Source organism: Carassius auratus, chromosome 36 (assembly GCF_003368295.1).
Source record: "Carassius auratus strain Wakin chromosome 36, ASM336829v1, whole genome shotgun sequence".
Classification (NCBI taxonomy): Eukaryota; Metazoa; Chordata; class Actinopteri; order Cypriniformes; family Cyprinidae; genus Carassius; species Carassius auratus.
Window position 1 is genome coordinate 5,283,846 of NC_039278.1, and position 13,069 is coordinate 5,296,914.

The 13,069-nt window shown below is 36.0% G+C and overlaps 1 protein-coding gene across 7 annotated transcripts in view; it reads right to left on the reverse strand.

The window, feature by feature from the left end:
- LOC113055018 (protein ECT2-like) overlaps window positions 1-11,354 on the reverse strand; it is a 29,921-nt gene extending 18,567 nt beyond the window's left edge. For 3 of the 7 annotated variants that reach the window (XM_026220942.1, XM_026220940.1, XM_026220936.1), the window contains exons 1-10: window positions 11,049-11,353; window positions 10,360-10,541; window positions 10,114-10,193; window positions 7,363-7,545; window positions 6,040-6,129; window positions 5,838-5,948; window positions 1,680-1,753; window positions 786-916; window positions 423-538; window positions 71-133 (exon numbers count right to left, since the gene is read on the reverse strand). In XM_026220942.1, the coding sequence (XP_026076727.1) occupies window positions 71-133; window positions 423-538; window positions 786-916; window positions 1,680-1,753; window positions 5,838-5,948; window positions 6,040-6,129; window positions 7,363-7,545; window positions 10,114-10,193; window positions 10,360-10,492 (981 nt within the window). In that variant the 5' untranslated portion in view covers window positions 10,493-10,541; window positions 11,049-11,353. Of the gene's footprint in view, window positions 1-70; window positions 134-422; window positions 539-785; window positions 917-1,679; window positions 1,754-5,837; window positions 5,949-6,039; window positions 6,130-7,362; window positions 7,546-8,413; window positions 8,510-10,113; window positions 10,194-10,359; window positions 10,542-11,048 lie in introns of all 7 variants that reach the window. The other 4 variants (XM_026220938.1, XM_026220935.1, XM_026220941.1 and 1 more) reach the window with 2 other exon arrangements.
- Between the last annotated feature and the right edge of the window lie 1,715 nt (window positions 11,355-13,069).

A 13,069-nucleotide genomic window follows, 5' to 3' on the forward strand; every position in this document is an offset into this window, starting at 1 on the left:
AACTATACTTGAAATGAATGGAATCTGCACTTCCACACCCCAAATGCAGTGAATTTCCTGGTTTCCTCACCTTTTCGTAAGCGTACATGACTTCCCCAGCACGGGCGTCCATTTGTATACTTCCCCAAAACCACTGCAGAAAGACACAAAATGAGAAATTTAATTTGAAGATGCGTTCATTTAAAACACTTTCACTGAACCCTTTATTAACACCTTAATACTGATGCATTAATGACCGTAACTGAGCTACTAAAACTCGTGACATCTGCCAAAAAAGACTCCCACTCCTCTTAAACCTACTAGATAATGCACTAGGACAGGAAAGCAGTGTAAAATAACGCAGTGTATTTTTAAACACTATTATTAAGGACCCACGCAAAGCCCAGTGTGTGTTTCTGTGTCAGTGTCTGTACAGTTGATACCTCCTGCTTCACTACGTAGAGTCTTTTGGAGGGAGTAAAGGGCAGTTCTTTAATGGAGTTCTCCTCAACTACCAAGTGTGTGCACCTTTCATCACCCACTGCCTGGAACCGTCCACCTGGACAAAACAAGCAGTACACAATCCTTTAAAAAAATTCCCCTTAAGCAGAAATCAGGGGTCATTTGCTTTAACAGATGTCTAGCAATATAGAAAAATACAGAAGAACGCCCTGGAGTCCACATCTCAGTTGCATCAGTGTGAAAGGCTTTGGTTAACCAAGAATTATTTGAGCAGAGGTTTTGTGACATATTAAAACATTTCAGACTTGTTTCAAAAAGGACACTGATGCATGAGAGATCAGTACCGTGTTTCTGCGTCCTCTCCTCCATGTTGGTCTTCTCCTCTTCAGAAAAGCCCAGAAAGCTCAGGACACAGTCCTGGAACGGAGGGACCTTAAACTCGGTGCGGAACTCCTCGTTGCCTGCATGAAAATTACTAAAGACAAACAAATAATTAAACAAGTAATCATGAAATATCTTAAACTGTGTTCCAAAGATAAACGGAGGTCTCACTGGTTTGGAATGACATGAGGGTGATTAATTTCTCAATTTTGATGATTGCGTAAACTAACCCTTTAATATTAAGATGTGCCGTTTGCAGATTAAACTATTGGATAAATTAAATCCTAATTTACAGAGCAAATGATTTAAAATACTGATTTTGTATTACATTTATCTTTATGCATTGTCCACTTTAATTTCACTAAATTTTATAATTTTAAGACTTATTAGCGCACCTATGGAAGTGTGCCAAGGTCAACAATAACAAACAGCCCGAGAAATAAAATTACATATTTTTTCCCCCTTCAGAATTACGTGCACTGATGCATCCTGCACAATATGGCCAGAAACAAGGAAAGTACAAGGTCAATTTGGATTTCAAATTGAATTTAAGTCTGTCTGCATTAAGTCTTGTGGGCACAGAGGGGACAAGAATCCTGTCAGTCAACATCCAGCCAACAGTGGCAGGTCATTAATGTGAAAGGTCAGGTTCAGTGTTCAATACATGTGTGGAAAATGTCAAAACCCAAGTGCAGTGGAAGCCGCTTTTGGTATGGAGGCAGGGAGGGTCTGTTTGGTGTGCGCACCAGTGGCTGGACATTTCAGCCTCATCATTCACTGTTTTTACTCTTCTACACTCACACAGTGTGGGGGATTGACGCAAGGGGTAGTTTTATGCCTCACACACACAGTCTTACATGTCATCTCTGTGCTCCCATGCCTTGTGTATCCATTCAGGGGTGAGGATGGGTGTGCCCATGCACACTGCCAACTAAAAAGAAAAAGAGAAAAAAAAAACAGTGAATAGCATCTGGATGGAAGAGATCCCCTCACTAAAGCCTGATCAATGCATTATGCATGAGACTAATGAATGATTCAACTCAATACAGCACGCTGTGAGGAGAGATACATGAGAACTGTTTTAATCAAGCCATCTCCAAATAACACAGACATGTCAACTGCAGACAGTAGAGCCAGTTACGAACAGCACACCTGGGGTTTGAGGAACTATCCTACCCATCACTGACCAAAAGACAAAAGGCTCTTCATTAAGGCTGATTTTTTAAAGAATTAACATATTATTAATGAGGAAACAAAAGGCAATACATCATGTCAACAGTTTTGTTGACTGACCTTCTTCAAACTCAAAAGAGTACAAAGGGTACTGGGATTCAAAGGTGAGAAGGAATTTAACCAATTTCTGTTAAACATTTACAGTAGTCTCACATCACCTCACTTTTTCTGGTCAAGAACCAGAAAATATATACATGTAGTCAAAATTTTCTCGTTAACGAAGGCGATAACTTTTTTCATTTTAACGTATTCAAAATATTTAATGTAGGGGCGGGGATGACCACCCACTGCTTCTGTCACTTTTTGTCATGACAAGAAGAGAATTTATTCAGTCGCAGAATGACTGAACAGGAAACGTTTCAAATACGCGCTCCACTTCACTTTATTATCAAGTGCAAGTTAAGCGAGCGCGGAAACGGTCCTGTGCTCAAAGTCGCCGGTGCGCTCTTCCTATGTGCATATCCTTTCATATCAAACTGCGAAATAAACTATGTGCAAGTAGTGTCGTGGTCAGTTAAATAAATATCAAAGAAACAATGCAGTTAAACAAGAAAGTAGCCTAAATAAGAAAGTTAAATACACCCTGTCTAACGGACGCGAGCGACGCAGCGTGACAAAATAGTAATTATAATCAGTGATGCTACACTGGATGCAGCACAACACGACATGATAAATCCCTGTCCGGTCTGTGAGGTACTGACACAGAGTTCAAATGTCCTGTATAGACACTAGGCAGACTAAACCTGTCACAATGCGGTTGTGTTGCGTCCGGTTTACTTTTCCGCCACCAAGCTCAGTAACTCCTCATCTGCACGCGCTCTCTTTGAAATAGGAATCGTTGCCATATTTCTTGTTACCATCTTTTATTTATCGTTGTCTCGTTTGTATTTGGCCAGTTTGGAGAAAGTATCACCAAACCTGACCTGCCAGCGTTTGCGATCACGAGGACTTGGGCAAACGCTGATGGGTGACATGAATGCAGATGACTCCAGATTGGTGATGTGGTATTTGCTTTCCCAACAAGATCCATCGCCCAACACTAAATTAATTTGCTGAATGCATAAACTGTATTTTCCTGCGCTCAAATCTGTCAATCTAATATAACGCTGTGTTTTAGGTAATTTGTTAATTACCATAGACTTAGAATTTGCAACTATTACAGTTATTACACTTATATACAAAACTTTGTATTATGCTTTGTGATGTCACATGCACTACCGCCGGTGGCAGTAGACAAACGCGATAGCAACCGTCACAGCCCTAATGAGTACACAAAAGGGGGGCGTGGTCTTGTTGTTCTCCAACAGAGAGAAAAGAAATGGGCCTAATGCCAACTCAAAATAGTTACAAACATTATAATAAACACAGTAAACATAGCTAGGCTATTTTAGTTCCCCTCACTCCATAAGAAATCCTTTTAATTGACAGCATTCAGAAAAGAATAAGAATTAAAAATATAAGAAGCTATAGCAATATAAACTACAAGCCAAAATGAATTAATTTAGGTTAAAATGAAACTAAAACCAATGTTGGGTCTCTCATTCGACACAAAAACAAATGTTTCCATTTTCGCTATATTTGAATGCCAAATTATTATTTATGTAAGCTACTTCACTGGCGTTACAATATCCAAGTTAATCCCTGTTTGCATAGCATCATGCCAGTACGGTGATAACACTTAACTGCACAGATTTTACTAGCCTACATATTTACATTAAGCAGTGTGTGGTTTTTTTTTCCCATATATTTGCCTGACTGTATTTTATTATGATAATAAACAGGCTGCAAAAGTTAGCAAAGCTTAACTGTGTGAGCGCATGCAGTGCCAGCGCAATCATTAGACATTTTTTCTTATCCTTCTAACAATGGAAGCAACTATTTCTTTTAGTCATAAAGATAATCGGAATTGTAAAAGGTTTCCCTTAATTTTTGTACATTCACAATAAAAACAAATCTTTGTGCTGTTGTAATATAAGGCAAAAAAAAAAATTGGATACCTCTTTCTACCGCCTGGTGTCCTTTCACGCAGCACAAAAATGAACCAAAACTCTGCATACTAAGCTACAGTTATTTAATTTATCTTCTTAATTCTTAAGTAAAAATATATTTCTCGTATAGGCCTATTTATATATATATATATATATATATATATATATATATATATATATATATATATATATATATATATATATATATATATATATAGGTCCTTCTCAAAAAATTTGCATATTGTGATAATGATAAAAATTAAACTTCCATATATTTTAGATTCATTGCACACCAACTGAAATTTCAGGTCTTTTATTGTTTTAATACTGATGATTTTGGCATACAGCATATGAAAACCCAAAATTCCTATCTCAAAAAATTATCATATCATGAAAAGGTTCTCTAAACAAGCTATTAACCTAATTATCTGAATCAACTAATTAACTCTAAACACCTGCAAAAGATTCCTGAGGCTTTTAAAAACTCCCAGCCTGGTTCATTACTCAAAACCCCAATCATGGGTAAGACTGCTGACCAGAAGGCCATCATTGACACCCTCAAGCAAGAGGGTAAGACACAAAAAGAAATTTCTGAACGAATAGGCTGTTCCCAGAGTGCTGTATCAAGGCACCTCAGTGGGAAGTCTGTGGGAAGGAAAAAGTGTGGCAAAAAAACGCTGCACAATGAGAAGAGGTGACCGGACCCTGAGGAAGATTGTGGAGAAGGACCGATTCCAGACCTTGGAGGACCTGCGGAAGCAGTGGACTGAGTCTGGAGTAGAAACATCCAGAGCCACCGTGCACAGGCGTGTGAAGGAAATGGGCTAAAGGTGCCGCGTTCCCCAGGTCAAGCCACTTTTGAACCAGAAACAGTGGCAGAAGCGCCTGACCTGGGCTATAGAGAAGCAGCACTGGACTTTTGGACACCTCCATAACACCTCAGCAGTGCCACAGGCTGATTGCCTCCATGCCACGCCGCATTGAAGCAGTCATTTCTGCAAAAGGATTCCCGACCAAGTATTGAGTGCATATATGAAAACATAATTATTTGAAGGTTGACTTTTTTTGTATTAAAAACACTTTTCTTTTATTGGTCGGATGAAATGTGCAATTTTTTTGAGACAGGCATTTTGGGTTTTCATGAGCTGTATGCCAAAATCATCAGTATTAAAACAATAAAAGACCTGAAATATTTCAGTTGGTGTGCAATGAATCTAAAATATATGAAAGTTAAATTTGTATCATTACATTATGGAAAATAATGAACTTTATGACAATATGCTAATTTATTGAGAAGGACCTGTATATATATATATATATATATATATATATATATATATATATATATATATATATATGTATAGTCTAGTTTTATGATGTTTTTCGATCGGTAAACAAGCGTCGGTTGTCATTTGGGAAAAATAACCAAAATGAACATCCCTAATTTAATCAGAATTACTGCAATTTAAAAATGTGTGAAAACCTTAATGCTTTTATCTGGATTTTTGACAAATAAAATGTTCAAAAGAACAGCTTTTATATAAAATGTTTTTTTTTTTGTAACATTGTGTATTGCATACATGTATACTGTTTTTTTGTTGGCACTGTCTTTTATATTTTATGCAAATATTACACTCTCCAGTAAACCACACAGCTGAGTTTTTGATTGGTCTTTACACTGGCGTATATAGTGGAGTGACTAAGTGATTTGATTTGATAAGTGGCATTACAGAAGACTGAGTACGAAAGCTTTTTTTTTTCTTTTCTTTTTTCACAGATACGGTGGATACATACCCTGTACTTTTCACCATGTGTTGAACGGGCGATGAGGTGTGTTACTTTAGCGCTGTCAAATTCTTTTCGGATGGTGCCGCCCATGTGATGGACGAGATTTACTAGAGTAACCTGAAGAAAAGCACAGTTAATTTGAACAAATAATCCAACAGTGACATTATGGGCTGCTTTTGAGTCAGAAGAATGGGAAAGCAGAACTCACCACTTCATCTTTTTTACGGAATCCGGTGAAGCAAAGAGACAAGTTGAGCATGGTCATTGAGTAGAGAGGCCTGGAGGAGAACGGCAGAGGCTATGGACAAGGACATGGAGAATGATGGAATATATCATTAATATGCCTCAATCTCAGCTATCTGAGAATGCACACACAAAAACTATGCCACAAGGAGGTTAAGATCATATAATAATTGGATCAAGTGAATATACATCATATCATATTTGATTTATATTTATCATATATCATAATAGGAGGTAATTTTAATTTAAAAGTCTTAAAGTACAGTATTAAAGGTTCAGCAGCGAATATATATATTTATTTATTTGTGAATTTAGCAGATGCTTTTATCCAAAGCGACTTACAGTGCATTCAGGCTATCAAATTTTTACCTGTCATACAACATTATATATATATATATATATATATATATATATATATATATATATATATATATATAATTTTTCTATGTAACAAACGCAGACAGCATCAAATCAGCATATTAGAATGATTTCTGAAGTATCATGTGACACTGATTACACAGTGAAATGCAACTTTGTCGTCACAGGAATAAATGAGATTTTAAAATATACTCAATTTTTTTTTATAATTTTACATTGCAATTTAATACTACGGTTTTATTATATTTTGACCAAATAAATGTAGCCTTGCTAAGAGATTTTGAATATTTAAAAAACGTAATGATTTCAAAACTTTTGTAATATCTATTTTTAATTATACATTCTAAATGCATACAAGTATAAAAAAATATATATATTATTCATAAAAAACATATACATATTTCATTTAATTTTGCGTGCATGTATACATGTATGGGTGTGTACATGTATATATACAATCATGAGACTTCTCAGAAGGCAGACCTTTCATATAAAGTGGCAGCTAAGCTGTGCACCTCAAGACTTCAAAACAATAAGACAAGCCTTCATTTCCCACTGGGGTGGAGTGTTGCATCTATATTCTAGTCTTCGTCAGACTTAATCTTTCTGTCCGGCACTGATCGCTAGCCAGCCAAGTGCTCATTTCACTTTGGAATATCTGAGGGAGTCAAGTAGACACTCCGGTGTGCACTCAGATAAGCCAACAACATTTTCCAGACTTCACAGGAGCAATCAAAGCTGCTTACGAATCCGTTTCAGTTGGAAGAACAACTTTATTTCAACAAGCTTTCATTCAACCCGTGAAGGCATACCAGTATCAAACCATTTCACCGCCTCAGGGATTAAGAAAAACCCACGAGATGACTGTGATGCTGTGTGTGTGCTCGTGTTGTTTTATTTCAGGCCTTACCTCTCCCTTGCTGGCGCAGTGCATCACGGCAGGAGGCCCCAGGATACGGTTGTCATTCTTGTACAGGAAGTTGTATTCAGGAGCCTGGAAGTCTTTCAACACAAACACGGTCTCGAACTCGCAGTTCTCGCCGTCACCAAAATCTCTGACATTGTCAGTCTTAATACAGGGCGTGTTTATTTCCTAATAGGGATGAAGAGGACACAGTCTCTTAAACAAAATAAAGATGACAATGAGTATATCAGCAAACACATGATCTGGATTATCATCACTGCAGAGAGAGCTCTCCTTTAGTATAAGGGGTCTCACAGATGGTAAAGCGTTCTGACAGATGACACAATGCAGGAAGACAGCAGTCATTTGTCAAATGCAGATTTAGTGGATACAAACACAAGTGTCAAGGGCGGTTCACACAGGACAGTTAGACAATAAAGTATACAACAGAACACATATTGAATCACAAGGTAATTTCTGTCTATTAACTTGTTAACCGCAAGTTAAATTCTGCCTATTTTTTTAACAGTAAAATCAGCATATCAGAATGATTTCTTAAAGATCATGTGGCAAATTTGACATTATAGTAATTTTAAAGCACAATTTTGTGTCATAATGCAGTAATATTTACTAGAAATATTTATATTTTCCTAGGTGAGCATATGGAAGAATATGTCCGCCGTGAACAGCCCGGTAAGATTTTTAAGGGAACTGTAGGGAGATCTGTTAGTGCAGAAATTTCCATTATTCTTGTCATTTGGGATTCACTTTCAGAAATTGTTATTCTATGACTTACCTGAATGCAAAAATATTCAGACAAATTCAACATAAAACTCAAACAGGAGTTAATCACCAAAGGGCTGATTACATAATTGATTACATTAATTCTTAATTTAATGGATTAAAGACCACCTGCTGGACAAACACAGAACTATTGTTAGATCCCATTGTTAGAACTTAGTCCAGACCACCGTGTGAGTGAGTTTGATATGAAACACCATGCCGCAAATCCCCCGGTGCTCTCAAGCATGCAAAGATTCCAGGTTCCGAGACGTACCATATTGACAATAGATTTTATCAATTTCTCACACGCCTTTGTGCCCGGCTGCCCTTCTTTTATCTTTACCACAGGAACTTCCATTATTGTGATGGCCTGCAAAAATGAAGAATTGACGTCAACCTGGCAACCCAAAGCTGATACATTTCCCAGGCAGGAGGGTCTAAAACCTGTCAGAAGAACCGAGATGAGAACTTCAAATGTCAAGAGAGGTCCAGGAGGAAGTTCCGCTAAAGGTAATAAGCTGCGTAAGGGCAGGGAGAATAGATTACTAAAAGAAGCAGCTACTGTACATCTGAAGTCTTCTCACATCACCTCAAGGGCAAGGAGACTTTCAGGAACATCACCTTCCTCCCCGAGCACTACATGACAAGTTTCATTCCGAATCCACACACACTTAACCTCATTTATCAAGCTCTGAGTCTGAATGTCCCAGCGTCGACCCGTGCTCCCTCCAAACACGACTGTCAGAGCAAATAAAGGAACAATCATAACCTTTCTCTCCTGTTAACTCCCAACCACCACATACCACGTCAGTGTAAGAATGCGAAGTAAAATAATCATCAGCGTCAAATCCAGTTTAGAATCAGAGAGAGCACGGTCCTCAAAGCTGCTGATCAAGCTAATGACACAATTGGCCAAAATCTGCATCTGTTCTGGACTCAAATAGCTCTATCAGTTATTGCATGAAACGAAACAAAGATCTACTGAATGTCTACAGTATACTACTGTTGCATAATAATTATAAAAAAAACATAGAAAGCATAATAAGAACAAGTAAAATGTCAGTATGAGACTTTCTGAGACTATAATGGCATTTCATCATCATAAGAAGCCCAACTCATTTAATTCTCAGTGCTTGACAAAAACTAATACATTAATTAAAAATAGCTAAATAATTCTATTTTTACAGGCACATATTAAGAAAATATTTTTTAATTATAATTTACCATTAGGTGCTATAGCGACTGCTAAAATTAAGTCAGATTTTGGGGTCAGTAAGACTTTTTTTGGAGGAAAGAAAATTATTCAGTTAGCATGCATTTCATTGATCACAAGTAAAGGACTTTTAACAAGACTTTTATGTTGTAACAAAAACAAATTATCATTTTAGAACATTCGATTCAATACTAAATTCTGAAAAAAAAAAAAAAAAAAATCACAAGTTTCCACAAAAATATTAACAGTTATAACTGTTCAACATCAACAATAATAAGAACTAGAATGATTTCTGAAGGATCATGTGACTCTGAAGACTGGAGTATGGCTGCTTATAATTCAGCATTGCGTCACAGAAATAAATTGCATTTTAAAATATATCCAAATGTGACTCATATAAAAACTTAAATATAAGTATTGTTAAATATTATATTTTACAATCATGTTTTCACTGTATTTTTGATCAAACAAATGCAGCCTTGGTGCATAAGAGACTTCTTCCAGAAACATCCTATTAGCAAACTGATTACTTTTAATCAGATTGGAAGATTCTGAAGGTCTTCTTCTCCAGCTAAACTCACACTGAACTTGGAATATTTTAGAAGGGTCTGATTTATTATTTTATTTCATCTTACATCAGAGAAAACAATATATATATATATATATATATATATATATATATATATATATATATATATATATATATATATATATATATATATATATATATATATATAAAGCTCAACTCTCTTCTTTGGTACCTGAAGAGCTTTCTCAAGTTCTGGGATGTTGCCTGCCTCCCCCAACAACACCACCCTGGTCTCAACTCTGGGCAATACATCTAAAAAATACAAATAAAAGAGACCACAGGCAAAGGTGAATCTCTACGGAAATGGACAAAACAGAGTGAGAGAAAAAAACCTGCTCAGTTTGTGCTCAGTAAAACGGTCCACCCTTCAGAAATGTCTTAATACAAGATTGATCGAGATGGAGGGCAGCTCACTTACCCTCTGTCTCGTCTGCAAATAGACCCATGAAAATGTGCTCCTTTGAGGTCTCGGCCATCCGGGAGTCGTATACGGAGGAGTCCACCAGCAGGCTGCGGCCCAGCCCTAAAGTAACTATGCTGCTGTCAGCCATGGCGCTGTGACAAGGGGTGGCAACCCAGTCCTGTCCAGAAGATCAACAGCTGGAGGCCAGAAAGAAAGAAGTTAACAAGGTCGGCACAAAAATAAGAGACAAACAGCTGAGCTGCTAGGAGGGAATGAAGGTAAAGGGAGGTGAAAATCAATTTAAAAAATATATATATATTGCTGCACCGAAATGAATCAAGGTTAACTAATGATCTTTAAAAAATGTATATTTAATTGACAGCTGAATAAATGTAATAAGTAACTTTACATAATCTGAATGCAAGTTTACATTAATAACAAGCTGGTGCAGTTTATTATAAGAACCAGAACGACCAAACGAGAAACAAAACTTGTTTGATTGAATGTACATTTTAACAGATAAAGTTAATTAAATAAAGTAATACATAAAGATCTGTCAGGTTTTTTTGAGAGCAATGTTGTGACAGCTGATTGGCAGCGGTTTAATGGCTAACGTTAGCTAGCTAAGGTTAACTTCTAAACAAATGAAAATCTTACCAACAGTCTTGTAGTTTGATTTAAGCAGATGTATGGTGAAAACTTACCGTACAGAAGTTGGATGAGTCCAGAAATGTTTTGATGACTGAAGAAACACTGAGAGTTCGACTGGCTGCTAAACCAGCTGAAGCAATCTCGTTTTTGTTCGTTCGACCAATTGGTTAAAACTGACGCGTAAAGTTGCGCAGGTAAACACCTCTGTCCTCGCAATGACACGAAAAGTTTGTCTAAAGTGCAAAATAAAACGATTACGTTACGAAAATAAGTTGAGTTGGTATTTTAAGCCCATTGTATTCGCTCATTTGATAGGTTGATCTGCTCAGCTTACTCTCTGAATTCAAAAAGCAAGCAAACACGAGAGCCCAGCGCCGATTGGCTGAGAGTGACGAGCTCGGCGGAAGTTTTGAAGCGACGCCACTGATTGGCTGTTGAGTTCAAACGGCGATGCACGCTGTAGAATCGGCAGCTCTGTTCGTGAATGATTGACACAAGTTCACAATTATTGTCAGGTTGAATATACAGTATTTATATTTTTGCTTTTATTGTTCATTTGTATGTGAATTGTCACTAAATAAAGCATAAAAAAAAAGAAAAAAAAAAAAAAGAATGATTGACACAAGTTTTTATTAAATAACTGTCTTCAAAGCTATGATTAAGAGACAAGATACTGATGAAACTGTGTTAAACACAGTTTTCATCGAAATGCAGTTACTGTAAATTCTCATTAATCTAATCTAATGGATTTTCAAGTGTAAAAGCATATATATATATATATATATATATATAGGCTACATATATATATATATATATATATATATATATATATATATATATATATATATATATATATAATATATATATATATATATATATATATATAGGCTACATATATATATATATATATATATATATACACATGTATACATACGTATACATACGTATACATACATACATATATATATATATATATATATATATATATATATATATATATATATATATATATATATTATATTATTATTATTTTATTATTATTATTATTTTTACAAACTATGGTTGTCATGGTAGACTTGATAAGGTGTGAATCAAACACACTTGTTGCAGTTGCTTGCACTTACAAACATTGCCATGCTTTCCCATGAAAATACAATTATTGTAACTACAAAAATAATATATAATAAATACAATTGATTTAATATATTAATATAATATTAATATATACTTTCAAGTATAAAGGCATTAGTTATATGCTTCTACACTGAAAAACTAATTTATTATGGTTTTATAGTATAGCAACTACTACAATTATTATAGGTGGCCATTTAATGGAAACGCTTACTTTGGCAGATTATGATAAGGTGTCATAATCTTAATAAAAAACTTAATAAAGCAAAGTTTGATTGAACAAGTGAATGCATGATTCAATTATAAAATGTAAGTTTTTTCCTCTTCATTGACATCTTAAATCTGAACATGTCTATGTTATAAAAAAATAAACCCCATCATCCTGCACAGTCCCATTAACTTCCTTTGAAACCAAGCAATGAGACACAGCCTGCCCTCCGTTCATCCAAAACTGACTGAAGTCTCCTTCGTTCTTCATTTTGCCCAGCCTGCATTCAGGGGCAGGGAGTGCAACTCATGATAAATAGACTGCCAGGTGTCTTCAAAATCTTTAGACACCTGAAGCCAAACTGAAGGACAAAGTAAAGGCAGCTTGAGTGCACTTTTTAAAAATTCCGTTTCAATGCTTGTCACATCTCTCTGTCTTTGTGTCCTGCTCTCCCCACTCTCCTTGCTTCTCTTCTGCTTTACTCTCCCATCGCCCCTCATGAGTCTTTGGGAATTTGAAAGACACCGTCTGTAGAACAAAGCCCAGTGAATCTTGCCTGGCCCTCTCTGTCTTTTTGCTATCCTCCTTTCAGATGTGCACTTAAAAGAGCCTCTAATTAAAAATAGCCTGATGGACCACAGTTTTCAAACTGAAGGTTCTCAAGAGGAACCGTGGACAAGATTTTTTTAAATTATAAAACATTTCCATGACATTTCTAACTTGTTTTGGTTGAGA